General features: G+C 53.6%; 1 protein-coding gene across 1 annotated transcript; it reads left to right on the forward strand.

Annotated features, from left to right (window-relative positions):
* The first annotated feature begins 2,773 nt into the window (after window positions 1–2,773).
* Window positions 2,774–24,993, forward strand: SEC16B (SEC16 homolog B, endoplasmic reticulum export factor). The gene is given in 28 exon segments (XM_075037541.1): window positions 2,774–2,797; window positions 2,800–2,841; window positions 3,870–3,896; window positions 3,899–4,212; window positions 5,312–5,418; window positions 7,372–7,477; window positions 7,597–7,711; window positions 8,420–8,561; window positions 8,920–9,077; window positions 9,709–9,770; window positions 11,026–11,161; window positions 11,730–11,960; window positions 12,564–12,661; window positions 13,351–13,432; window positions 13,551–13,668; window positions 14,272–14,383; window positions 14,630–14,735; window positions 15,288–15,428; window positions 18,336–18,449; window positions 19,179–19,251; window positions 21,381–21,632; window positions 22,208–22,278; window positions 22,798–22,944; window positions 23,132–23,239; window positions 24,113–24,194; window positions 24,309–24,356; window positions 24,501–24,571; window positions 24,861–24,993. Coding segments are annotated over 28 exon segments (3,156 nt in total). The 3' UTR covers window positions 24,930–24,993.
* Window positions 24,994–27,567: the final 2,574 nt, after the last annotated feature.

Below are 27,567 nucleotides of genomic sequence, written 5' to 3' on the forward strand. Positions count from 1 at the left end.
CACCCGTTGAGGTTGGGGCGGGGGACGATGACACTGGCCTGAGTGTCCAGGGCTGGCTGTGAGCAGAGCCCCAATGTGCTGTGCAGACACCTGGAGGGGGTGAAGAAAAATGTTTTCCACCTAATCTTGTTACTGTGACAACAGTAGTGAAACCTTTTAAAGTGGAAAAATACGATTTCTTAAAGCGATATTGCTGTCCTTTCAGCTCTGTCTGACAAGTGCTATCTGTAGCGTGTGCTGCCTGCTTTGCAATAGTCCTGTAAGTTCAATGGCAGTCCTATGGCACAGAGTCTGGATTTCCAAGAAAGCTATGAATCCTTTTAAAATAGAAATTTCTTGGCTAGAAGCGATGTAGTTAAAGGGTTACCCACTTCTTGCCCTCTTTCTAGCCTATCTGGTCCTTTTATCTCTGTTTTTTTTCTTCCTTCACTTTTCATTTCCCAACTCCTTCCCCTAGCTCTCTCCTTTTCCAATGCACTTTTCTGCTTTTTCTTTTAAACTGGCGTTCCCCAGCTGTCCATTTTAAGCCACCTTTGCTGAAAGCTCAATATTACTGGTAGTTTTTTGCATCTTTTTCCCTAGCATGGGCCAGTACAGTGTTTCCACCCATCTCAAACACAAGCATTGCAAATTACAGCTGCTTTTCTGCAAGTCAAGCTCCCGAGTCTTCCTTGCAACCCAAATCCCTCAGGTTTGGCTGGCAACAGCAGCCCGAGAAGCTGGGGCTGCTCTCAGCCTCTTCATGTGGTGCTGGTTCAACCCTAGCAAATTCCCAGTATAAATTAGTGTGGTTGCTAGAAAACAGGTTGGAAACATCCAGCAGTCACCTCTTGGCTAGGAACATAAAATTATTAGGCAGCAGCCAAGTGGAAGTATGATATATTTATATATTAAAGAAGTGGGATGCTCATGGTCTCTAAGGATCCTTTCTAGCTTTCCTGGAAGACATGACCTGTCCATAACACACCTTTTACCTTGTTCAAAGCCTCCCAAAGTTTTGAAGGGCAGATGTGAAAGGCATAGGAGATGCTTAATTTTGTTCTGCCAAAACAGCTTGGCAGCACGAAGATGGTGCTTCCCTGGTTTGTGTTTCTTCCAGTCAGCTCTCAGTATGGCTGAGTGCTAAGGATATTTTTTTATCTGAAACCTTGAATTCTGCAGAGACTGAGTGCTTATTTCTTAGGATCACCGGGAAAAATTTCTTACCCTCCCAATAGGGTGGAAATTTAAAGCTCTGAAGCTATAATATTGTCCTAGTTTCAGCTGGGATAGAGTTAACTGTCTTCCTAGTAGCTGGTACAGTGCTATGTTTTGAGTTCAGTATGAGAAGAATGTTGATAACACTCATGTTTTCAGTTGTTGCTCAGTAATGTTTAGACTAAAGTCAAGGATTTTTCAGCTTCTCGTGCCCAGCCAGTGAGAAAGCTGGAGGGGCACAAGAAGTTGGCACAGGACACAGCCAGGGCACCTGACCCAAACTGGCCCACGGTGTATTCCATACCATGGGACGTCCCAACTAGTATAGGAACTGGGAAGTAGGGGCAGGGAATCACTGCTCAGGGACTAGCTGGGTGTCGATCGGCAGGTGGTGAGCAATTGCCCTGCGCATCATTTGTACATTCCAATCCTTTTATTACTACTGTTGTCATTTTATTAGTGTTATCATTATCATTATTAGTTTCTTCTTTTCTGTTCTATTAAACCGTTCTTATCTCAACCCACGAGTTTTACTTCTTTTCCTGATTTTTCTCCCCCATCCCAGTGGGTGGGGGTGAGTGAGTGAGCGGCTGCGTGGTGCTTAGTTGCTGGCTGGGGTTAAACCACGACAAATATACGGAGTCTTCCAACTTCATTAGAATAGGGTTTTGCCTGACAGTGCCACCGCAATGCAAGGAATATGATCCTGCCTGCAAATTCCAAAAAAATCGGTGGTGTGGTATCACAGTGGAGGTAATTTGGAGGAAATTTCTCAGGGAAAGCGAGGACTGCAAGGATATTAAAAAATTAAAAAAGAAGAGGGGAAAAAAAAAAAAAAGCTCTTTTTCTGCTGGTCATCCGATGTTCCTCCGTGCTGCCCTTGGGCTGAAATTGGGCTGCCTGCATTCAGCAAATGGAGGCTTTGGGGGTTAGGAAACCATGTGTACTTTCCCTTGTGGAGGGGGAGATGATGGCATGTCGTTAGGCTGCTGGATGTAAGATGCTGGCTCTTATATCTAGCTTTTACTGCAGTTTTCTGTGATGCCATTTGCCTTAATTTACTGCTTTTTTTTGGTTTTTAATGTACCTGGGAGAGTTTGGGAGAGGGTCTTCAGGCAGGAATCCCTGGTCGCTTATAGAGTGAGGCCATTATTGCACTATATGGACTTAGATGAGGCAATGCTGGGGTGAATCCCAGTTCCATCCTGCCCCAATTCTGGCCTGGGCAGTGGCTGGTGGGACAGACATTACTTGCTTGAGCTGGGTCCGTATTAAACCAACAGCTCAGCCAGCAGGTTTTATTTATTATTATTTAGGAAGTGTGAGGATGTATAGAGGAGGATACTTATGGCTTTAAAAACAAACCCACAGGAGAAATATCTGGCTTTTTTTTGAGCTCTGAGGGCTGCACGCTCCATCTCTTGGGTGAGAGGAGGCACAAGTGATGGGGAAGGTGACCCTCAGGGATGCAAACAGCAGTGCAAACCCTGCCGGGAGCCGAGAGAGCGGCCAAGGGAGTCAGTCTGGGGCGGAGGAGCGGAGGTTGCCCTTTGTCCCCCGCAGCGGCCAGCGGCCCATGTGGCAGTGGACTTTGGCAGTGGCACCCCAGGGAGTGGAAGACGGGCCCCGGCGGCCTCTGAGCAGGTGTGTGTGGCTGCTGCGGGGGGCGGACGGCAGTGGGAACCCCTGGCCAAAAATTAGGGGGGCCCTCGGTGGGACCAAAATGGTGGGTGTCTGGATGCTTGTGCCTGGGGGGCTATTTAGGGCAAGGATTTAACCCTGATATCACCTAGAAGGGGCACAAACTGAGCTGCCTGTGTTGAGATCTGAGTGTCGTCGTCCCCCCCCCCAGCACTGAAATGACCCCAAAATGCCTTAAACGTTGAGTGTGAGAGGGGTGACAAGTGGTTCAGATGGCATCTGGCTATCTGCCCGCATCAGGGGAGGTTTGTGAGCCTTTGTGGGGGCAGTTTGGGTACCGATACTGCAAGTGTGGATGTGGGGGGCTTGAGGGTGGCACCCCCCTCCGGCAGCTGGGGCTTCACCCATGTGTTGTCTTGGGCTCTCCTTAGGGTTTCCTCTTCTGCGTGGGACCATTATAAATAAATCTGGTGTCTGCTTGAACTGCTATATTCTTGCTGGAGCTGGAAGGCAGGAGGAAATCCCTGTTTCCACCCCATCTCATAGCTCACATGAGCAAAGCTCCGTTTCTCTCTGCCTCTGTCCCTACTCATTTCTTTAAGAATAACTCTCCCTGTCCTGCTTGTAGCTTTGCCAATATCCCTCTACCACATATAAAATGGGGCTTCACCGCCTTGTTGCAGAGGTAAAGCTGATTTCTAACCTGCCTGGGGAGACTGTGAGTGGTGGTGCTGGTGGTCTGCTGGTTGGGGGTGCAGGAGGATGCTACCTGGATCCTACCTCTGGCTCTGGGAAGAGCTGGATGCCTGTTGCTTTCAAAAATGGACCATTTCATCCTGGTGTTTTAAGGGGAGCTTCAAGTTTAGATGTGGAGATGGCTTTTCCTTGCCTCTGGGCATTTTGGAAAGGATGCTGTGCTTCAGCAGGCTCCCAAAAGCAGGGAGAAAGTGGCAACAGACTTCCTGGGGGGCTTTGAGGGGGGGTGAAAAGCCACTGATCAAACGCACTGTGCCTTATCTCGTTGCTTGCAGGCCACTAAAGCCATTTGGGACTTAACCTCTCCTCCCACCCCAAAACCAGAGAGGATCTCACTGGCAAGCTGGTGATGGACCCCTGGGCCCCTGCCTGGCCGCCCCAGTTCCGGGAGAGGCAGGTAGCCCGGGCGGGGTGGGGAGGGGCACACCGTGGCCCCCCACCACAGCCAAGGTGGCAGCTCCTCCGTGCAGGGCCCCCGCGTCAGCCTGGCCCCTGGGATGGAGGTCACCTCCCCGGCCACCCCTGGGATGAGGTCCGCCACCCCTGGAGGGATGCCCGCGGACCGGCTTCCCGGGCTGAGTACTATGAAAGCAGCAAACCCAACAGGCCGTACTCCAGGTGAGAGCTGTCTGACTTTGCGATGCTCATGCTGAGCCCCTTCCTTGTAATCCTTCTTGAAATCAGATTTGACCATTTTACCACTCTTGTGGGCTTGTGACGCGGGTCCTGCCCTTGTAGCGGCATAGGGGAAACAGCAAGCAGCCTCGAGGAGGCAGTGGGTGATTAGGTGATGTCCAGCTATTAAAGCAGCCGGTGACTTCTATATTTAAGGCTGTGTAGCAGTTGCAGCTCCGATTTCTTCCTACAGCTGTGACTTCTGTGGTTGCTGTTTTACAGGCTTCGTCTTGGTCCTGAGGTGCATTTTTCTTGAAGGTTTGATTAAATGCAGTTCTTTTTTACCAAGTGCAAGGTGAACAATAAAAATACAAACGGTAATATAGGAGCAAAAGGGAGGTTGCAAACTCAGCTGCTGAAACAGCGGAGGGTGGAAGGATAATATGTGGGCTAGAGGATGCTCTCGCTGCTGAGAGAGCTTTGAGCGCTCCAGCAAATTTGCATTGATTTGCCTGAGTTACTGCCCTTGGCGAGTTATGGCGTGGATACGCAGAGTTTTGTGCTGAGGTGGTACAATGCTCGCACCGGCAAGGTGGGTGTTGCACAGGGCTGACAAATTGTTGTGTAAATTGTGAAGTGTTAAGGTATGTGAGTGCCGGGTGGGTGGCTTGGGCTTGGGCTGGGGCTGAGCTCCGGCACAGGGCAAGACCTGCTGAGCTGTGCGGTAGGTGTGGGAGCTCCAGAACTTGGTAAAGAAGGTGCTTTTGGGGGACCTCTCCTAAAACGTGGGTGAAAGCTGATCCCCATGGCAAGTCCACATCAACGAGCTGAAATTCGGCATTGCCTGAAACTGCAGTGCACAGCTTTCTCGTAGATGTGGATGGGAAAGTATCCAAAGCTCTTGCTGCTGCTTTCAGGTGTGATGCTGGACCAGTTTCTGGCCCTGCTACTGAGCAGGGCACCTTGGCAGGGGAGCTGGCTTTATTTCCATTACCCTTTCTTCCTCCAAAGGTCCCATCCAGGGCATGAGTCTAACCCTAGATGTGGTCCAGAACCTGCAGCAGTGCCCTTTCTTTCTCAGATTGAGTATGTTGTGTTTCAGGCAGGGGTATGAAGACCCCCACTGGCAGTATCCAGCAGCTGGCTATGGGGATGACTACACCTACCAAAGCCGCCAGTGGCAGCCAGTGGCCTGGCAAGATGACAAAGGTATGAGCTTGTCCTTTGGGTCTGGGGATGGAGGCAACCTGCTTGCAGAGGAGGCGATGCTTTCTCCGGGATAGAATCATAGAATCATTTAGGCTGGAAAAGACCTTTAAGATCATCCAGTCCAACCATCAACCATGCCCACTAAACCGTGAAGTGCCTTGTCTATGCGCTTTTTGAATACCTCCAGGGATGGTGACTCAACCACTTCCCTGGGCAGCCTGTTCCAATGCCTGACAACCCTCTCAGTAAAGAAATTTTTCCTAATATCCAATTTAAACATCCCCTGCCACAACATGAGGCCATTCCCTCTTGTCCTACTCCAGCCACCTGACAGAAGAGACCAGCACCCACCTCACTACAACCCCCCTCAGGCAGTTGTAGAGAGCTATAAGGTCTCCCCTCAGCCTCCTCTTCTCCAGACTAAACAGCCCCAGCTCCCTCAGCCGTTCCTCACAGGACTTGTGCTCCAGGCCCCTCACCAACTTGGTTGCCCTTCTCTGGACACGCTCCAGCACCTCCATGTCTTTCCTGTAGTGAGGGGCCCAAAACTGAACACAGCACTCGAGGTGTGACCTCACCAGTGCCCAGTACAGGGGAAAAACCACCTCCCTGCTCCTGCTGGCCACACTATTTCTGATACAGGCCAGGATGCCGTTGGCCTTCTTGGCCACCTGGGCACACTGCCGGCTCATATTCAGCCGGCTGTCAACCAGCACCCCCAGGTCTTTCTCTGCCGGGCAGCTTTCCAGCCACTCTGCCCCAAGCCTGTAGCGCTGCATGGGGTTGCTGTGACCGAAGTGCAGGACCCGGCACTTGGCCTTGTTGAACTTCATACGATTGGCCTCAGCCCATCGATCCAGCCTGTCCAGATCCCTCTGTAGAGCCTCCCTACCCTCAAGCAGATCGACCCTCCCTCCCAACTTGGTGTTGCCTGCAAACTTACTGAGGGTGCACTTGATCCCCTTGTCCAGATCATTGATAAAGATATTAAACAGAACTGGCCCCAATACTGAGCCCTGGCGAACACCACTTGTGACCTGCCGCCAATCGGATTTAACTCCATTCACCACAACCCTCTGGGCTCGTCCATCCAGCCAGTTTTTCAGCCAGTGGAGGGTGCACTTATCCAGGCCACGAGATGCCAGCTTCTCAAGGAGTATGCCATGAGAGACAGTGTCAAAGGCCTTACTGAAGTCAAGGTAGACAGCATCTACAGCCTTTATCTCATCCACTAGGTGGGTCACCTGGTCATAGAAGGAGATCAGGTTGGTCAAGCAGGACCTGCCTTTCATGAACCCATGCTGGCTGGGCTCGATTTCCTGGTTGTCCTGCACATGCCATGTGAGCGCACTCAGGATGAACTGTTCCATAATCTTCCCTGGTACCGAGGTCAGGCTGACAGGCCTGTAGTTCCCTGGATCTTCCCTCTGACCTTTCTTGTAAATGGGCATCACATTGGCAAGCATGGATGGGATGGGTTCTTCTCCCAGGGTTTGCACATCTGCAGGGCTTTCTCCTGCCCATGTTCCTGTGCTGTTGGTGCCATTTTCCCTGTGCAGCACTGCCCTCGGTTTGCATTTGGGAAATGTGAGCAGGTACTAGTTGTACCCAAGGGAATGTTTGATCTTGATCTCCATGGCTAAAAACCTGTGTCATTCCTGGTTCCAGGCTGAACTTGTTGCTGATGATCCTGTGTGAGCAGGGTGGCCGGGGCCTTGTTTTTGCTGTTTCTAGAGTTCCTGGCCTGAAGAAAAGGGGAGGGAGGAAAGAGGAAAGGATATTAGTGCTGTGTTGGCAAATGTGTACAGGGCTTTATCATACCTCCGTGTTGGGCTAATTTGGAAGCAAATGGGGTGTGCATGGCAAATTGCCTGACTCATTGCTTTTCTTCTGCAACTTCATTATGGCTTGTTGCTTTGGAGGGGCAATGCTAAATCTTGATTCTCTCTCTAGACCTGAGACAGGGAGAGACTTACACCAAGAGTACCACTTTCCGGGACCAGCACTACTACAGGGGTTACCACCCCAACCTGGCTGCAACCCCCTGGGGGCAGGACAGGTAAGGGTGAGGGGTCTGGGCATCACCTGATGCAACCATCTGCTGCAAAATTAGTGGGTTTGCGGCTGGTCCCAAATATCTCTGACCTTTGGGGCTTCTCCTTTTGGTCCCTTCTGCAGGACACAGACCTACGACTCCTATGAGGAGAGATATGTCTCGGCTGCCCGGCCTGAGTGTGCAGGGGGAGAAACCCCTGGCAGCGATTTGGGGGAGGCCAGTGGCCAGCCCTCAGAGGTAACCTCAAGATGGGCAGGGGTGCAGGACAAGAGGCTTGGGGATCTCCCAGGGATTTTGGGAGCAATCCATGTGTCTCTCCTCCAGCTGGGAAGGAAGCTGAGGAGAAAAGGGCTGCTTTGCTATGTTGATCTCAGTGCTTAACGGTCTCTAGGGATTATTATAGTGGGTTATTAGTATTTATGAAGTGCCCATCTGCTGGGCTGTTGTTCCCCCAGGCATGGGGCTGTACACCACTTCTGCAGGGAGCCAAGAGCAGGACAGAAATCCAGACTTGGTGGGATGCCCTCATGCATCCTCCTGAGGTAGCTGAAAGCCGTGTCTTTTTCAGCTCTGTCCACCAAGGTCTGCTCCATCACACTTCTATCCTGATCACTGTGTTTTGGAATAGAGCAAATTAAAAGATCAAATCAAAGCTGCTCTGGTGGTTTTGCTCCTGGGCAGAGCTTTTTTTTCTGATTCCCAAGCACCGCCTGCTGATTGTTGGGCTAGACTTGTGGCTGATGTAAATTATTTTAAAAGCCATTGTGTATGACCAGTGTATGTGCCGTGATGAACCTAAGATGCTGAAGAGAGTGAGCTGCTCAGATGGGACTCAGCTGTGCTGTTCCTCCTGGGCAGCAGAGCCTGTCCCACTGCCCTGGGAGCTGAGAAGCAGTGGGGTCCCTAGTTTCTCAGCCAGGTTTGTGTTTTCTTCCTTCCTTGTAGCCCTTGGGCCAGCCCAGCCTGCTCCTGCAGTACCGTGAGTCGGGGCTCAGCTCCAGCAGCCATGAGCTCAGCCAGTACATCCGTGATGGTGCTGACCACTATGACCCTGTGCTTTCAGGGACCTGGAGCCCGGCACAAGCAGGTGAGGTGTTATGGGGCCCTGGGCCCCTCTGATAAGGCAGGGGAGCAAGGAAATAAATGGCTGGCGTTAGGAGATTTGCTGTCTCAGAGCTTGGTCCTTTCCTGGAGGAGGCTTTGTGGGTGCAAGGCATGACCAGGGGGCTGCAGGGTGGGTGCTTGGTCCAGTGGCTCTGCCTGGGGGGTGCAGAAGCTGCCACATATTTGCCTTCTGCTTTAGGGGACAGTTCTTGCATAGGGGGGGATCAGTAGAGGGTTACTTCAGTTGAGGGGGCCAGGTTGGGACCTGGTCACATCCTCCATAGTGGAGGCAGTGTGGGGTCAAGATAAGGGGACTCATGGTGGCCTGTGTGTCGTTGCAGGGGGGCCCTTGGTGTCCACCCCAGACCCGGTGGTACCCCTCAAGTTCTCGCTGCCACACATGGCGGTGTGTTTTGGAGCTGGAGGCCAGCTGGTACTGGTGTGTCCCCACTGCCCGGCCGAGGGGCAGCTACCCCATGTCGAGCTACACAGCCTGGAGGTATGCCACAGCCCAGCACCCCAGACTGCCCTCGGTCCCCTTGCTGGAGTGGCTCCTTTTGCCCTGAGGGATGCAAATGCTGTTCATCACCCGAACAGCTGCCTCAGCAGCCTTCCCATCCCCTGCTGCCATCTTATCTCCAGCCAACACGGACCCTCGAGTCTACATCATGCCAGCCCATGCCTGGGAATTGCTTTCAGCCTTTGGGCCCCACATCCTGCCCCTTCAGCTACGTAACTCTTGTCTGTGGTCTGTTCACAGTGTTCCCTCCTGATGGGGACAGATGTGGGCCATACCTCTCTGAAGGATAATTCTGCTCACCTTTCTGAGGTTCTCCGATACAGAGGCCATATCCATCCCTTGAGTCTACCACAGCGCTTCAGTCTCCTATTTTGCCTCCCAAAAGAGGCAGATGCCATCTCAACAGGTGTTTCTTACCTGGACCTTAGCATTGGTGTCCATGTGAGGGTTTAGGGTCTATGCTCTGGGGTTACCTCAAGACATGCTTAGCACAGAAAGTAGGTTCACCAGCACTGTTGAGCCCTTGGCCAAGGCACTGACTTTCAGCTAGCCTAGTTAGGACTGGCCTGATTGCTGGAGTCCAGATGCTGAATTTGCTCTTGTTTTTTAGGTAATCCTTCGTGACACAAAAGAGCTGGAGGAGCTACGGGCCTTCCCTGGGCCCCTGGCCAGGTATGCTGCACCAGCAGGTCCAGGAGCTGTGTCCTCCTGGCTGTGCTGGCACGGCTGGCCTGGGAGCACCTCTTCTTTGGGAGGAGACATGAGCTCAAGGAAGACTTTAGGGTCCCCATGGTTTTGAGCTATCTGCAAAGGCCAAGTCCAAGTTAAGACTGGGAGCCCAGCCCCTGTGATGCAGTGTAGGTTGGTTTGGATTGTGGGAGATGGTTATTTTGAATATTCATATGGTGTGGGTTTACTGTGGTTTGCATGTCTGACCTTATTTTGTACTCATGTCCCAGGAAACTGATTTTTGGGAGATCTCTTTGGATTTCTAAAGCCCTGGGTCAACCCGTGGTTTAGCTTTTCCTAAGTTTTTTGTCTCCTGAGACTGTTGAGCATGGCAGGGTCAGACCCAATATGCATGCACCTTCATCCAGTGTGAGCCTGGGGATGAGTCATGGTGTACTGCATCAGGTTGTCTCTGTATCATACTGGTTACACCAGTGTGGTTTCTTGTCACTTGTAACCAACCTGGGGAGAGGAAAGGAGTGTGCAGAAGGAGGAAACCCTCTTACTGAGCAAAACAGCTGCCTATGCCCAGAAGCTGGGTAGAAGACCTGGAGGTTACTTGTGCTGAAAGATATGTTGGGAATATCCATACAATATGTTGGTGTGATTGAGTCAGGATCAGCATCTCCCGTCATGGTCCCTCTCCCCTGGCTCATCTTCTCTCTCAGCCACTTTTTCCAACTGTCTGATTTTTTTTTTTGTAAGACAGCAGTTCTGCCTGGTTTGCACATAGCTTAAAGGTTTCTGCTTCTGTTTCAGACCCAAAGAGTTTATGTGGTCACAAGCATGTGTTTCTCCCTGCACTGTGCTAGTTAATCAAAGATACTGCCTGTATGCATGCCTGCTCCTACAGCCTTGGATATCCACAGCTGTAACAGCAGCACAGCTAAGCAAAACTGAGGTTCTTTGCAGATGGATGGATAAAAATATTATCAGGAGGGCAGAGAGAGGGTTTGAGATGCCCTCTGCATGTCTGAAACACAGAAATGTGCAAAGAGTCATAGTAATGATCAAATTTAAGCATTTTTGAGCTTGGTGTGGCCAGGGTGGTATGTGGTTGATGCCGGGGATCTTCCCCGTCTCTCACTTTGAATCTTTGGCATCCCCATCAGTGAACCTGGGGATGCTTTGAGTCTGAATGATGTCCTAGATTGCTTTGCCTTGGGTTTCTTTTGATGCCTTTCTTTGCTGCTGTAAGGGAAGACCTGCACAAGGTGGATGTGATGACATTTTGCCAGCAGAAGATAGCCACAAGCTGTGATCTCTCAACACAGAAAGGCAGAGATTCAGCTCTTCTCTGGAAACTGCTGGTCCTCCTCTGCCGGCAGAATGGGGTAGGTGTCCATGGAAAGGGGCTGACTGTTTTGATCTTAGAAGTGAGGCAAGTTACATGCCCCTTATGTGCCTCTTGATTCAGTTGCTATTTTCAGGGGGGTGCACCTTAAAAGCATCCCATTCCCACAGTACCATCAATCAGTTTGGTACTGCCTGGATATTTGGAGCAAACCCTTCTCTTGGATTGCTTTTCATCCTTGTGAACTACCAACAATCCAAGCTATAGCAGCTCTGAAAAGCACTGTTCCCACCTTCATTGAGGAGCCAGCATTTATGCTTAAAAGGGGATTATTCCCTTAACCTGATGAAATGCACCCAACCTAATCTGTGGCTGCTTGTTGGAAGCAGATGAACGAGATCTTCAGAGTGAGTGCTGTGAAGGTCTTGCTAGTTGTGCTGAATCCTTTGCCCTCCAAAACTGCATGCTGGTGGCCAAGGCTGGTCTTGTTGGGAGATGCACTAGGATTGAGGATACAAGTGTAAGCGTGTCTGACTGGAAGTGCCATCAGCCTTTGCTCATGGGGCAGCATCCATGGGCCTCCTTGCTTCTCCCCTTCCCTTTCACAGTCCATGGTGGGCTCAGACACGGCTGAGCTGCTGATACAAGACTGCAGGTGCCTGGAGAAATACAAGAGGCAAAACCCTGCGGCAAACCTGCTTGGCCTGACGGATGACGAGGGGATGTCGCGTCAGCCGGGGACACTGGACCTCATCACGGGGGAGGTCCCTCCCATTGTGGAGACACAGGCACAGATAGTGGAGAAGTTCACTAAGCTCCTCTATTATGGCAGGAAGAAAGTAAGTGGTGAGTGGGATCCAGGACAGAGGGCTGACTTTTGTTCTTGGCCCCTTTGGCCTCTTCAGGTTTTAAAAGGAAGGGTGGTCAAGAGATGCCCTATGGTTGTGGTATCAACCGTTCAAGTTGTTTGTACAATAGGGCTTATGGCAGTGATTTTCCACCATTGGGAACTGGGATGGGGCCCTGAGTGAAGACAAGATGCAGATGCTTTTACCAGCACTGCGGGTTTAGTTACAGCTATGTGATCTCAAGGGATACCAAAGGCACAGGGAGAGAGAGGAGGGTTGCATGCAGAGAAGGTTGGGTGCCCAGGCTGGGATCCCAGAGTGGTGGCATTGAGAGCTAACAGGCAGCACAGACCTGGAAATCCAGGAAAGACAATATTGCTATGAAGGTCCCAGTTCTTGTCATCGTGTGAGGTAGAAAGATAAAGGGGCCTTTGTGAATGTGGGAGGGTTTTTTGGAGGGTATTAGTTAAAGCTGGAGCAGCCATTAGATCTTGACTCTGAGCTGGGTGAGCAGAGGGTCCTCTGGCAGCAGGGGAGGGCAGGGAAAAACATAGAGTTAATGCAAAGCCTTTTTCTTCTCCACCTTGGCTGCAGGATGCTCTGGTCTGGGCCATGAGAAACCAGCTGTGGGGCCATGCCCTCTTCCTCTCCAGCAAGATGGACCCTCGGACCTACAGCTGGGTGCTCAGTGGGTAAGTTGGAGAAGTTAAAGCCACACATGATGCTCTGTGACTGCCTTTGCCAAGCCTGTTACCCTTTGGGTGCCCTCAGCCCCAGTGCACTGAAAAAAGAGCATTGATTTCAGCTGGATGCTTTCAGAGGGGGCAAAGGGGAGAGGGGGGCATCCATCTGGATGGCCCAAGTCCTTTGGGCTTCCTGATGGACAGGAGAAACCAAGCGGGGGGAGCTGGAAAGCAGAAGGAAAGCCATTCCCTGGAAATGTGGGGTGGATTCATTCTGAGTCTTTGGCTTTGCCTTTGCTGCCCTAGCAAAGGCAGCCATAGGGGTAGGGGGAGCTGAGCTACCTTCACTGTGATCCAGCCTGGTCTGAGCTGTTCATCCCACGCGTATGAATGTTTTCTGGTGGAATTAACGTACTTAGTCTGGATTGGGTTGATCCCTTCAGGGAGAGTTAAGCAGAAATTTTCTGTCTTGTGCAACCTGAATCCTTTTAAGGAGGTTTTATCCAGTGTTGTCCTGGAGACTTGCCTGCTCTGGAGGTAATGCAGCTCATCTGCCTTGTGGGCTGATGATCCTTTCTGCCTTCTCTGGGAAGCCCCTCGGAACACTGCTTTTCTGGGGTATTTGGGATGTGCCCTTGGAGGTGAATGAGGGTTTGTGGTCCCAGCATGGCAGCCCTATCTCTGCTGTCTCCTCACAGGTTCACCAGCACGCTGGCCACCAATGACCCCCTGCAGACCCTCTTCCAGCTCATGTCAGGAAGGATCCCGCAGGCAGCCCTGGTCTGTGAGCAAGAGGCTGGCCCTGGCACGTGTACCCCCTCTGCTGTCACCTGCCTGTGACACCCACCTTGTGGTGACCATCTCTGCTCACCTTTGCTCTCCTCTTGCCTCCCTCCAGTGCTGTGGGGATGCCACGTGGGGAGACTGGAGGCCTCACCTGGCTGTGATGTTGTCCAACAAGGCTGGAGATGTGGACCTGAACCACCGAGCTATCGTCACCATGGGAGACAGTTTGGGTGAGCCAAGGCTGTTGTGAGCAGTTGTGTTCCAGCTGTCTTGTAGTGGTGGGTGGACACTGGCAATGTCACCATGCATGGCATGGATGTAGGCTGGTGCCAAGATGGGGTGTGCATGCCCGTACCCCCGGACTTGCGGTGCCTGTGCGGTGGCAGGGATGAGGTGTTGATGGGTCCTGCTGCTATTTGTGCTGGCAGATGAGTCAGGCCCAGGCATATCTATTAGCTGCTCATTTGGAGACACCTGGAGCAGCCAGACCCAGAGAGGGCATATATAACCGCAGGGACTGAGACTTGTTCCCAGTGGCAGGGACTCTTGGGGATTTCATGCCAATAATGGCACCCTGCAGAGCTGAAGCTGGAAGCTCAGGCTTCCCTGGTCCTATCACTGAACTGAAATCCCCTCCTAGGTACAGAAAGCAGCAATCAGGGAAAACAGACAAAAAACAGGGAGAAGGGAGGGATCAGGGTCTGCATGGACAGGGAAAAGTGGGGCGGTGGGGTTTGGGTTTTCCTATGAATTTGGGGGCCTCCAAAGCAACACTGACCACATGGTGATCCCTCTCTCAGGACTAAGTGTTTGTCTTTTTTCCTCCCATCCAGCTGGCAGGGGAGCAGTTGAAGCAGCTCATTTCTGCTACCTGATGGCAGATATTCCTTTTGGTTACTTCAGGGTGAAGGCAGACCGCATGGCTCTGCTGGGCAGCAGCCACTGGTGAGTGAGCCCAGGAGGCTGTGCTTTTGCCAGAGTGATGTGTCCCACCTTCTCCCCATCCCCGGGATCTCACTTTTACACAAAAGCGATCCCTGTTTGTGGGTTTTTACTGCTCTTAATGTGAGCTTTGCTCTGGGCCTCTCCAGCTGCACGCCGGCACAGTGGTGGAGCTGTGAGTCTGTGTGTGGGGCTGTCTGGGAAGAGAGGTCTCCTCCTGCTTGCTGAACCTACCCCTCTCCTCTGCAGTCAGGCATTCGCCCAGTTTGCCAGGACAGAGGCCATCCAGCGGACGGAAATCTTCGAGTACTGCCAGCACCTACGACAGCCCAAATCCTTCCTGCTCCCCTTCCAGGTAGCGGAGATGCGCAAGCACATCTGGTGCAGCAGCTCAGACCTGCCACAAAACATGCATCCACCCTGAAGCCAGAGATTCAGGCTGCTCTCCAAGGCTTTTCCCCTCACTGGGCTTTGGGAGTGATGGGGAGGCTGCCCCAGCCAAGGAGGTCCTCCAGAGCAGGGCTTTGGGCAGATTTTGGGGCACAGTGTGTTTGATCAGTGCTGGCTCATATTGCAAATAAGTACCCAGCTGTTGCTGCCTTGGGCACTGCACAAATTGGGTGGATAAATGAAGGTGGTGGGCTGGTGTGCTCTCCCCACCACCTATCTGCTGGCTCTGGGCCAGTCTGGCCTTGCGACAGTGCTGCGGTTCAGGGAGCAAGGCTGGATGACCCCGTGGGGATGGGTGGGGGTGCCCATGGGTCAAGTTGAAGGTGACCTCTGGGTGATGAGACCCATGATCCAGAGTGCTCTGAGTCATGCTGGGATGATGTGCTGGGGCAGAAGGGCCCCACAGGCATGAGCATGTCCTTGCTCACCTCTGTCTGCTCCGCTTCCCTCTCCCGAGGTGTACAAGCTCCTCTACGCCTCTCGCCTGGCTGACTACGGGCTCCCAGCCCAGGCCCTGCAATACTGCGAGCAGATCGCCACAGCTCTGCTGGGCCAGGATCTGTCCAGCCACCCCATCCTGGCCCAGCAAGTGATGAAGGTGAGTCTCATACTCCCCTGCATCCTTGGCAGGGACCAGGTGTGGTAGGAAGCATCCTTGGGGGTTCCCGTGGCTGGGGGTGCTTGGCAGCTCTGAGCAGCCCCCCCAGGGTTTGCTGCCTGGTGTGTGCCAAGTACAGTGAAGCCAATGCCTCCATGCAGTCTCTAAACCCCACGGATTTAGGGTAGAAAACAAAGGAATTGTGTCGACTGCCAAGTAGGAGCAGAGTTATTTGGAAGCAAAGGATGTTTTTTGTTCTAGAGAGGCTTTTTGAACTTCTAAATAGCACAGACATAAGAAGCTGAAGTTTGAGTGCTTGACATTTCCCCTCCAGCTCATCATCCCATGATTCCATTTACCTGCCAGGGGCTCTTTTGGGGTGACGGTGAATAGGAGCATGTCCCTGCTTCTAGCACTCAGGCCAGCTCATCTGCTTCATGAGTGGGATGCTGGGGCAGGGAGGGGTGAGGCAAAGTGTCCCAGGTCCCCCGGGGCAGGTTGGGCTCTCAGGAGAGCGGGTCTGCCCACCCCACGCACATTACCAGGGCAGTGCTGAGGCTGCTCGAAGCCTTCCTCTGTTGGGAAGGGTACAAATGCCATGGTGCTGTGAGATGAGGGCAGCAAGGATTGCCCATCTGAAGCGGGTGCTGCAGAAATCGCCCAAAACTTGGCTCATGCAGCGCCCCCCCCCCTCGTCAAAACCTATTTACTGTCTAACAGCTTCTCAGATCTGCTGTTCTGCTGGGGATAATGCTTCTCCTGGGAGAAAACACTTTCATCTGAAAAACTAGTCCATTCGTAGACACTCTTGTCTTTGATGTTTTAGACTGTGTTACAAATTATGATACACATTAGTGTTTGATTAAGACTTCCTCTCTTTTGAAGCTGGGGACGATATACAACCAGGTGCTGGTTCATTAATATTGGATCAAAGTGCACATTAGCTTTTGGATTAAACATTCCCCCCGTTTAAGAGTAATCATGCTTATAATTTCCTCTTTCCTGCAACTGATTTAGGATGAACACATGTGTGTTTGCAAAGAGATGGGACAGTGGGTCTGTAGGTAGTACAAGCTCCTGGCTGGGTGCTGGGTTACTCCGCTCTCTGTCGCCAGTCCCTGTCCCAAGCTGGGCTCCAGCTGCGTGGGTCATATCTTGCTGTAATCTGCTGGAGTTGGAAAGTGTGTTTTGTGCTTTGTTTTTAAAAACTTTGGGAATAGGAAAAAATGGCCAATGGGGTGGAGGGGATAGCTGAGACCTGTGTGGCTGCAAGGTCAACTCTGGATGGTTTTCGGTGGCCCTTGATGCGGCAGCCTCGTAGCAAACTGGAGAAGATAACTAAGCATGAAGGAGCTGGGAGGGAGCTTGATAAATCCTCAAGAAGTGAGTCGATACCAGTAAGAGAAAATTCAGTAAAGGCTCAGATGAAGAGCAGTGCTTTGAGTGTCATCTCCCCTCATCCATCTGTCTTGAAACTGGACCCTTGTCTGAGCAATTTCTCCAGACTGCGATTTAGCTCTGCAGGGAGCCCTCCATCTCACCCTGGGCTGGTGGGATGGGTGGCCCCAGAAGAGCCTCTTGCTCTGTTGATAGTAGCTGGAGACCCCACGTGATTGAGACGGCTGCAGCCAGGGTGGCAGAGACCCCTCTCTTGCAGGAGAAATTAAACACACAGCAGCAATACTGCAGAGAGGGACCTGGGGGAGATAGTGGAGCATGGAAAAAATACCGAGCAGCAACATAACAGAATGCTGTTGCAAAAAAAGAAAAAAAATTCCAACGTTATAATGTTATTCTGGGCTATGAGAGCATGAACTGCATGTGTGAGACAAGGAGGTGATAATCCCCCTGTGCTCAGGTCTCTGGGGTCTTGGCTGGGGCACTGTGCCCTGTTTGGGATGCTGCGCTCAGAGACAGGGCCAAATTGGAGCTAGTACAAAATAGAAGAGCAGGGGTGATAAGAGATTGAGGGGAAAATGACCTCCAAAGAAGGCCTCAGGGTTATTTTTTCCAGGCAAGATATGCTGGGGGAGGAAGGGGTACCAGGGGAGCAGGAGGCTGCTTTTCAGGGGATGGTGCCTGATTGTCCCTGCATCTTCTGCGGGAGCAGGAATTGAGAAGCTTAATTTGCAGCAGGGAAGATTTCACTGCGATGTTATGAAAAAAACTCTTTAGCTCTAAGGATGTTAAGCATCAGGACAGGCCTAGGAGGCTGCAAAATCTTCTCCCTGGAGATTTGTAAGTGCAAATTGACAAACATGGGCTGGTGTGGGCACACAGGATTTTCTTGAGCGTTGGCAGATGGATCAGGTAACCTCAGAATGTCCCTTCCAGCCCTGCATTTCTGTTGTTTTCTGTGTGTTTATTACTACTGGTAATGCTTGTTGCAAAGACAGGTGAGCCCTTAGCTCAAACCCTACCAGATCCCATCCATCCTTGTAGGGTAGGTAAGGAGTTGATGCACAGCCCTGGGAGTTGGGCTGTTTCTGGGGCTCCTGGTGGGGTGTTCTGCAAACCTGCTGGTGCTGCAGGCTGGCTGTCAAGTAGGATTAAGGTGCTCATTTTCCTCGGAGGAGAAAAGGATGGTAATAGCTGCCTCTCTGATGTGAAGAGCATCTTTGACGTGGGTACTTCGACATCTATGTGGAGGTGGCTGAGATAGCCCTGCTGGGCAGCTCTCTGCGGGGCACAGGATGGGCCAGCACCTCTCTGTGGCAATGCAGGAGAGGGAATAAATCTCACATGAGAGGCTGGTGTTACTTTTACCCCCATATTATGAAGAAGTGCAGCTCTGGTGGTTTTCCCCTGGGCCTATGTGCCCAGCCATGTGTGATTGCTGCGAGGGTTGGTCTCTTCCCTGCGGAGATGAGATGTGTGATGAGCCTCGTTGTCCTCCTGGCTCTGCAGCTAGCCGAGCGGCTGAAGCTCTCTGACCCTCTGCTCCTGGAGATGCCAGAGCAGGACCAGATGCTGGAGCCTGACTGGCTGCTACAGCTCCGAGCCTGCTGCCGGGAGTGGGAGGTAAGGAGGAGCGGGGATGCTGCAGGGCAGCTGATCTGTGTTTGTGTTTGTCTGCAGAAGCATCCTCCTCCTCTGCCCTGAAACTAAGGGGAGGGATGGGTATGGAGGTTTGAAGGCCGTTCGAAGGACCAGGTGCCTTTCCTCTTGGCTTGTGAGCTCAGAGACATGGTCTCTGCTGGGGGACCTGCAGCTTCAGTGGAAGCAGGGGGGTTGCAGTGCCTGAGGGTGTGAGCAGCAAGGGCTGCAGAGCTTTGCATGGGGTAAAACACTCCTTGTCTTGGCTCAGGGAGGGCAGTCAGGGGCTGGTGGGTGAATGATCATCTCCTCTTGCAGTGAGGATGTTGCAGAGGACACTGGTGGGGCATCATCTTGCAGACATATGCTCTCAGGTCCCTTAACTGTAGGCTGATCCTTGGATTAATGTTTTTCATTCAGGTTTCATGTCTGCTTTTGGTTTTGTGCCCTTTTCTGTCTCCAGTTTCTCCTCTTGCCTGCTCTCAGCAGGGCAGTGGTGCTGCAGCCCCCTTCACTTGCTAGGAAAGGGCTGTGCCTGTGCTGGTATGGGTCTCACCTGTAACCTAGACTCCTACAGCCCAGGGTGGGTTGTGAGCCCCAGCCCCACCAGCCCCATGCTTTTCTTCACAGTGTCTTCGTGGTTTCCTTAGTCTTTGCCCTGTGCCATCCCTTTTTCCATCTGTTTTATCACGTTTTCCCTCTGACTCCTTGCAGGTGGAAGATGACCTCTCTCTGGAGGTGGCACCCACTCAGCCAGATCTCTCCTGGGCTGCTGCATCGATGGCAGGTAAAGAAAATGAAGGAGCAGGTTGCAATCGCTGCAGCAGCCTTCTCTGCATGTGGAGTTGTGCTGCCATGGGCTGGGAGGCAGCTCCCTGCTCCCCAGAGCATTTCTCAGCAGCTTCTCCTTGCTCCTTACATTCCCCCAGAACTCAAAATTTTGCTCTTGCCTGGATGCATCCCTCCAGTGTGGGGCTGCCGGGGATGGGCTGCAAACCCAGGGGTTGATGCTTATGCCCTCTGTATGATGTCTGAGTAATTGGGCCTAATTACCACAGCTTCAGAGTCCCTGTGGGTGTTGTGGGAGAATGGGGACTGGGGGTGGGCGGCTGGACGAAGCACATGCCTCCCAGCCGAGCCTCAGGAGAGATGGCCTCCTCCCAGGCAGTCCTTCGAGGATGAAAACTGGAGCTGAACTAAGGGGACTTCTCACTTTCAGAATGAAAGATTCGGGAAGGAGCTTGTCCCTCTGCATACTGGGCTGCAGAATGCCTGTTGGTAAAGCCCCAGTGTTACCCCTTTGCTTTGCCTCTTGGTGACCCCAAGAGTCCCCTCCGGTGACATTCCACCTAGAGGGTCAAGAGACATCAAGATGAGGGACATGAGCCTTCCCTGGGTCCATTGGGAAGTCCCATTGAGAAGTCAGGGGCTGGTGACCCATTGGCATTGCTTCATGGCCACCTCCATCAGCCGGATGCCCCAGCACAGCCCACTGCTCCTTGCTGCTGCTCAGATCCAGCTTTCTGCTGGGAATGCTGGCACCAATGGGTGGAGAATAAAGGCTTGTGCAGACAGGATAAAACATGACAAATTCCTCCCAGCCTTTTCTTCCTATCAGCTTTCCCTGCTGCTGCCAAATTCTTCTTCAAAGAGCTCTCCCAGGCAGTAAAAAGGATCATCAATCCTGATTGCCTTCTGCTGCTATCAGGGCTGAGGCTATGATAACCCTTCCTTGGAAAAAAGTCAGAGGTATGATGAGGGCTTCTCTGAGTGGCCAGGTCTGCTCCATGTAGCCTCTGCAGCTCACTTTCCCGATGCTTGGCCCTTTTGTTCATTGGGAAGACCATCCAGAGTTGACCATCCGAGGGACCTGCATGCAAAGAAAGCTGGCTTGGTGCCTGAGTTCATCCATTTTGGAAAGACAAAGCCTAAATCAAGGTGCCAAGCTGGGATCCATGTGGTCACAGCAACCTCCCTCTCCATCCTTACAGCCTGGGCTGTCCTCCCTGACTTTTTCCAGCTAAGCTTGCCAAGGAGCATGGAGTCGAGTATCCAACCTCCTCCCTGTGGATCTCAAGCATCTCCAGGCTGTGTGGGAACAGCTTGCGGGTGTGAAGCCAACCCTGAGCGGGCTGGAGGCAATGCCGGTGGACAAAGCAAAGGGTTTTGTAGCACTGTATCCAAGAGATGCCATAGTCTGTCCCTAGGCTCAGACCCCAGGGGTCTGGGTCCTGCCTGGCCGTGTCTTAGGGTGATGGGAGAGAAAATTCCCAGTGCCCAGCATGTTTCTGGCTGAAGGCTGCAGAGCTGGAACAAGCAGGACATGCACCTTGGACCAATGGCAGTGTGTTGCCTGTGCTGTGTCTAACATCAGACAGAGCAACGCATGTGTGTGTTAAATAAAACAAACCCCACTTGCTCAACATGCCTTTCAAACAAACAAAACCCAACCCTGAATAAATCTGCCTAAAGCAAGAAACTCATCTGTGGGTGCTCCTGTGGAGCAGAAATGAAGGCTGCAGCTTCCTGGTGAATTTTCTTTCTTGCCTGGGGTGTGCAGCAGGAGTGGAAGAAAAGGCCGGAGGCCCCCGGACTCCTTTGAACTGCTGGCGTGAGCTGCTTGGGCTTGGTCTCTTCGTTTCCATAGCATTCCCCTTCTGAGTTCGTTTGCAATGTCAGGCATTGGAGGTTTTCCCCCCCGCTGTCTTTCACAGCCCACCTTCCTTGAAGCCTCTGAAAGGTCACCACTGCTGCGCTGTGCCCTACCTCCTTCCTTGCCTGTGTGTGGTCCCTGGGGTCCCTCCTCATGCCGCTGGCTCCTGCTGATGTATAATGGAAAAAGGGAGAATTCGGTGCAACAGCCTGATGAAATTATAAACACTGGCGTAAACTCCTGAGGTGTGGGTTTTTTTGCAGATGGAGAGCCTGGTCAGGAGCTTCTCCGGAGCAAAGGCTACCAGTATGACCAGTGGTACCAGCCCATGCCACCCCAGGAACCCAGCTCCCACGAGGACATGTCTCTCCAGCCCCCGGCCCCCACTCAGGTCGCAGCATCACCACTGCTCGGCACTGGGCAAGAGCTGCAGCCCCCCGCGCTCGGCCTGGGGACGGCCGCCCCTCCAGGAGGGGTTTTTGCTGAGCCCCCTCTGCAGGTGGTGCCACTGGCAGGTAAGTGCTCTAGCCTTCCTTCTCTGCAAAAATACCCGTCCCCAGTTAGTAGCAGTGGGATGGGGTGTTCCTCCGGGAAGTGTGATCCCCTATGGCATGTGCATCACTTCAAATGCTGCTCCCTTCACCCAGAGCCTTGTTTCCCTCCAACCTTGCCCCAGACGTGGAGCCACGCTTGCCCGGTGGTGTGCACGCAAACCAAGTCCACCACTGTCAGCCACCCTGGGCAGGTGGCTCTTCATTTTCACAAGAACTTGCCCAAAGCGGCAAGGGAGGGCAGCTCTGGGTTGCTGGCAGTGATGCCGCTTCCCTACCAGATGGGGAAAACCAGCTTCACGTCCAGCAGCCCAAGGCAGGTTTTTGGGATGCACCAGTGCAGGCTTGTGACTTATTCCCTCCTTGGTGCTGGCATGGACAGGGACCAGAATGGCCTTTTGCATGTCTCAAGGGGGGACATCTTGGCCATGTGGCCTTGCTCTGGAGTGGGAGGATAGAAGTACTGCAGATATCTCTGACAGACACGGCAGGAGCTTCTTGGGCCAAGCCCTGACTGTGTCCTTCCCTTTGCTCCACAGGAGGAGCTGGGGAGCCCCAGGATGCCCCGCTGTCCCCTGGAGGGGTGCAGCCATCCCTCCCAGCAGAGCAGGTGAGTCAGAGGGGTCAGGGAGACCATCCTTGACTCATTACTGGGGGATTTGGGACTTGCTGTCTTGTCCTTCCACATGCTTAGCTCACACGGAACCCCCCCATCGTGATGCCAGCCATCCCCTTAGGGACCTGACGGGTCAGGGTAGCCCTCTCCAGCCTCCTACCTCTGGGACCATGGGCTGCCCACTGCACCCTGCTGTGGGTGCTCTCCCTCCCCACCTGCTGTGCGAGGGGCACCGGGGTCCCTGGGGGTGCTACCTGTTAAGCCTGGCATGGAGGAGTCCCGGGGATGCTCTGATCATAGAATCATTTAGGTTGGAAAAGACCTTCAAGATCGAGTCCAACCATCAACCATGCCCACTAAACCATGTTCTGGAGTACCCCGTCTACTCGCTTTTTGAATACCTCCAGGGATGGTGACTCAACCACTTCCCTGGGCAGCCTGTTCCAATGTCTGATCATGCTTGGGGTGGCTCATTTGGGAACACGACGTGGCAGCTCTGATCTCCGATGCCAGGAGGAGTTAAAGGCAAGGGTTAGGACCATCTCGGAAAGCTCCACTGTCTCCTTGGAAGATGACAGCCGGCCTTCCTCAGAGAGCACGGCTGAGGACACCATTGAAGAGCCAGCACCAGCAGAGGCGGTGAAGCCGGGTGAGGATAAGGTGAGCATGCCAGGGCTGACGTGAAGCCCTGTGCTCTGGGCTTGCCTGTCCCTGATGCCTGCTGTCCCTGCCCTGACCTGGCAAAACAGTACCTGCTCCCATGGCTGGTCTGGGGGACAGCTGGGTGGCCGTGGTGTCCTCCCCTTCTCACCCATTTATGTTGACTGTGACAACCTGCATTTCCCAGAGCTCTGGATTCAGGTGGTTTGGCTGGTTTCGGTCGAAGCCCACCAAGGAAACATCTCCCAAAGCCGGGTCTGAGACGGGCCCAGAGTCCCCCACGCCGGGACCACAGGTAGGCTGTGAGAGGCTGTCCTGTCCCCAGGTGACACCCAGGGTTACAGCCATGAGGAGGGGTGACACGTCTCCCCCTTCACCTGCTATTTCTCCCTCCGTCCTCATGCAGGTGGCTGGGCTGTGCTGTTGCACAGCTCCCCACGGCCGTAGCTGTTCCGTGCAGGGACAGAGCAGGACCAGGAGCCCTTTTAGCCTGAAAGTGAATCCTTGGTTAATAATAACTGTAAATTTATAAAGCCTCTTTGAACCCGGAGGTCCTCCAAGCACTCAGCAAACTATGTGGGGATGGCTTGCCCTTTGCCAGAGCGGAAAGCAGCAGCTGCGAGCGGCACAGCTCGGGCAGGTTTTAGGAGCTGAAGGGAAGGAAAACCTCTTTAACTGGAAGCACAGCAGAGAGGGGGAAGGAGCCATGTGTGGTTATCCCAGTCCTGGCCAAGTCCTCAGGGTGTCATACCCCTGACTGCGGGCTGGCGGTGGGCTTGGAGCGAGACCCTCCCCTGGAAGTTTCTTCCTGGTTGAGAATGACCTACAATCCTGGAGCAGGAAATTTTGGGATATTCTTCCAAAACTAGCAGGAGATGAGGAACAGAGGGGGACCCATGGACCCTGGTGGCCCCTTACACTGTACATGGGCTTGGTGTCCAGCCTCCTGCCTAATTTTGAGCTCTCTGGGTGGTTTAGCATTGTGACAGGGGTTGCTTGTCCTGACCCTGTAGCTGCCCCTTAGCTTGGGTGCCTGTAGCTCTTGGGGTACCTCTCCAGCAGGATGGGTGCAAAGTGGCACCCCGACAGTGTGGTGTGGTATATCTGGTGCAGAGGTTTTCTCACCATACAAAGAGCTTCTGCTCTAAATGGGTGGATGTGGTTTCAGGAACGGATGTCGCCATCCCCACATGAAGCTCCTCCTGTGGCTGGGACAAGCCCTTCCGCTCAGCCTCCCTCCAGAAACCCTGGTAAATGCTGCATGGGTCCCCTTTCCCCTCTCCCTGTTGGCATTTTAGAAGCTGCTCCTCCTAATTATGTTTGGTGGGTTTTTTGTTGGTTTTTTTTTTGCTTGCATGCCCCAGGAGGAATACAAGGTGAAAATACTTTTCCTGTTACTCCAGCATCCATTGAGATGAAAGGCTTGTGGGATGCAGGTGGTGGGGAGTCAGCAGGAGAGCAGGTGAGGAGAGGAGAGGAGGGAGGTGTACTTGTGTGTGATGGGGGCGTCTGAAATTGGGGGATGGCTGTTAAGTTTCTCTCCCTTCACCCCTTCCAGACTGTCTCCCATGAATCTCCCCCATCAGTGGGGACAGTTCCCCTCTTCAACCCTGTCCAGGTGTCTCAGGTGAGAGCATCGTCCTGTGGTGTTGCTGGTTAGAGCTGGGGCTGGCTCTTGCCTTCGGGGGTGATGCCAGGTTGCAGGCAATCTACTATGGGCAGGGGGATATAGGGGATACCAGCCCTGGGTATAAGGGTTTGGTGTTTATAAGAAAATAAATGGGGGGAGGACAGTGATGGGGGGGTGGTGATGGAGGAGGGAGATAGGGGGGAATGCTTGTGGCTGCATCCTGAGGACAGCAGGTCTGCATTTTGGGGTACAACCCTCCCTTACACCACCTCTCTCTGCTTCCCAGCTGGCCGCTGCTGCTCGACCCAACCAACCCAGGCTGCTTTCCCAGCGCCGCTACCCCAACCCCCGGTGAGCGGAGAGCCCGGGGGTGGCTGAAATCGACAGTGGTGACCATTTGCAGAAAGTTCTTTAACCATAAATGGTGTTTGTGATTATTTTGAAGGGGGGTGACAGAGGTTTGGCCTGTGACCCCCGATGATGTGCAGGGTTGTCCCGGGCTGTGGGTCTCAATGGCTACCACCAGTTTTGTGGGTGTTGGGGGAGTTTATAAGTCATATAAACGAGGGACGGGGAAGAAAAAGGGTGTCCGGGGGAGAGTAGTCTGAATTGGGTTGTAGGGCGATGCCCCACCTCACCCATTGGACTCAACCATGGCTGGCCGTGAGTCTGTCTCAAAGCACCGCGGGGCCACGAGCATCCGCCGGGGTTCCGCGAGCAGGAGAGCGGGGTGTTGAACCCCTACCGCCCCCGCCGGGAACCGGCTACGGCTTCTCCTGCCCAGGCCGGCCCGTGATGCGCGGCGCCCCCCCTTGCTGGTGGCTCACCCGCCCCTCGCGGGCGGGGCTCTGCTAGAGCCGCGGGCGGCCCTTCCCTCAGACCTTCCCCGAGGCGGGGCGTGGGTGACGGGCACCCCGTGGGTGGCCTCGGCGGTGAGCTTCCCCCGGACGGAGAAAACGCCACTCCCCTCTCCCCTATATATACTCACTTCTCTCTCTGCTTCTAGGGCAGGGTGAGCGGCCGGTGCTACCCAGCAGGCATTGCGCCGCATGCTAATATAGAGCCGCCCCTTCGTCGGGGGCGGGGCCGGAGGGGGCTGTCCCCTCGCGGCCGCTCTGTGTGGAAGGTGAAGCGCGGCTCCGCGGCTGGGCTCCGCCTGCCGCCCGACACCGGGTGGGCTGCGGGTTGGTAGGGCTGCGGGGCCCGGGCCCACTCGTGACTATGGGGGCCAAGACCTGTTTGTGAAAGGTTGTGGGGTTGCGGCCCCCCCCCGCCCCCCCCTGCTTTGTGACAACAGGTGGGGTGGAGGACTGCTTGCAGCAGGCTGCGGGGTTGGGGCCCGCTCGTGACGGGCTGCGGGGCCGTGACCTGCCTGTGACAGGCTGCGGGGTTGGGGCCCACTCGTGACGGGCTGTGGGGCAGAAACCTGTAGGCTCTGGGGTTGGGGCCTGCTCATGACAGGCTGTGGGGCTGTGACCTGCCTGTGACCGGCCGCGGGGTTGGGGCCCACTCGTGACAGGCTGTGGGGCAGAAACCTGTAGGCTGTGGGGTTGGGGCCTGCTCGTGATGGGCTGTGGGGCTGTGACTTGCTTGCAGCAGGCTGTGGGGCTGGGGCCCACTCGTCGTGGGCTGTGGTGCCAACACCTGCTCGTGATGGGCTGTGGGCCGGGTCCAGGCTGCCTTCGGCAGGCTCGGGAGGTGCTGCGAGGGCTGGCGGTAGTGGGCGAGTGTGGGGGTGGCTTACTTTAAAATGCCTGCAGAAACGTGAGCCTCCGTAGTGCTGGGGCTGTTTGCTTTTCGTTTTAAAAAAGTCTGTCGAGGCTGATGCAAACTCAGAGCACCTGGCTGGGCGGACACTGCCAGCAAGTGCCCTTAGTGCTGCTCACTAGGCTCTCCCTCCTTCCAGGCCAGATGCCTCCGGGTTTGGTTTGCAGGGCTGCACAGGTTGGAAGCGACTGGCTGAGCCTCGGATGCCACGCTGGGGTGAGTCTGGCTGATCGCAGCACACATTCCCAGCGGATTTCCTGGGGATGGGGCTCCTACTCCTGGGATGCTTCTGTCTCTTTCAGTGTGGGGAGAGGGATCCCCAGGCTGTGCTGGGGCTGTGGCCCTGCTGGGTGTCCTCACAGCTCTGTGTACCGTAGCCCTGTGCCCATACACCTTCCTGTCCCTCAGGATGCCTTGGGGGGGCAACCCTTGGTAGGGTCAGTGTGTTACTTCCCTGGCTTTGTAAGGGCTTTTTGCCATTCTCCAGTCTTTGGAGTTGGTTTAAATGGGCTGAGCGGTATGCAAAGCTCTCACCTTGGGCCTTAAATATCCTGCTTTTCTGAGATTGAACATGGTCTGTCCTGTTCCTCAGGCAATCTCTTTTGGAGGAAAACTATACATGTAGGGGACTTCTTGCTTGTATAAGTTTGCAGATCTGGCAAATACTTTTAGAAATAAATTTTGTTGTTTTGGGATCACTCCTCAGATCTTTATTTTCTGACTCTACTTTTTACCCCCCTCCACCCCCCCGAGGTTTTAAGGAGTCAGGTAGCAAAGTTTTTCTGAAGTAGAGTGTGCTGCGGATCCCCTTAGGAGAGGCAGCTCTGCATGCAGCTGTGCATCTGGGGTTACAGGAGTTTCCTTGCTTGCATGTGACCTGTTGCACTCTTTAGTCTCGGTACCATGGGGATATGGAGATCAAGAGTCATGAAAGAGTTAAGAGGCTGAATCAGCCTTGTTTGGTGCACACCTGATACACATGAGTTGGGTGTCAGGCTTCAATGAAGGAGCTAAAAAAGAAGAGGCTCTGGGTGATGCTGGTGGCGTCTTGGAACAGAGAGGGTATCTTGTTTCTGGTGAGATGTGATCTTCCATTAGCTTCTTTCTGTGGAAACCTAGAGGTAGGGCAGCTGTCTGCCTGGAGTAGGAGGGCTGGAGGAGCTTATTTTTTCCTGTGCTGCTTTGGGTGTTTTGGTGGTGGTGACTCTCCTGTGGAAACTAGGTGC

This window comes from Buteo buteo, chromosome 10 (assembly GCF_964188355.1).
Source record: "Buteo buteo chromosome 10, bButBut1.hap1.1, whole genome shotgun sequence".
NCBI classification, from domain to species: Eukaryota; Metazoa; Chordata; class Aves; order Accipitriformes; family Accipitridae; genus Buteo; species Buteo buteo.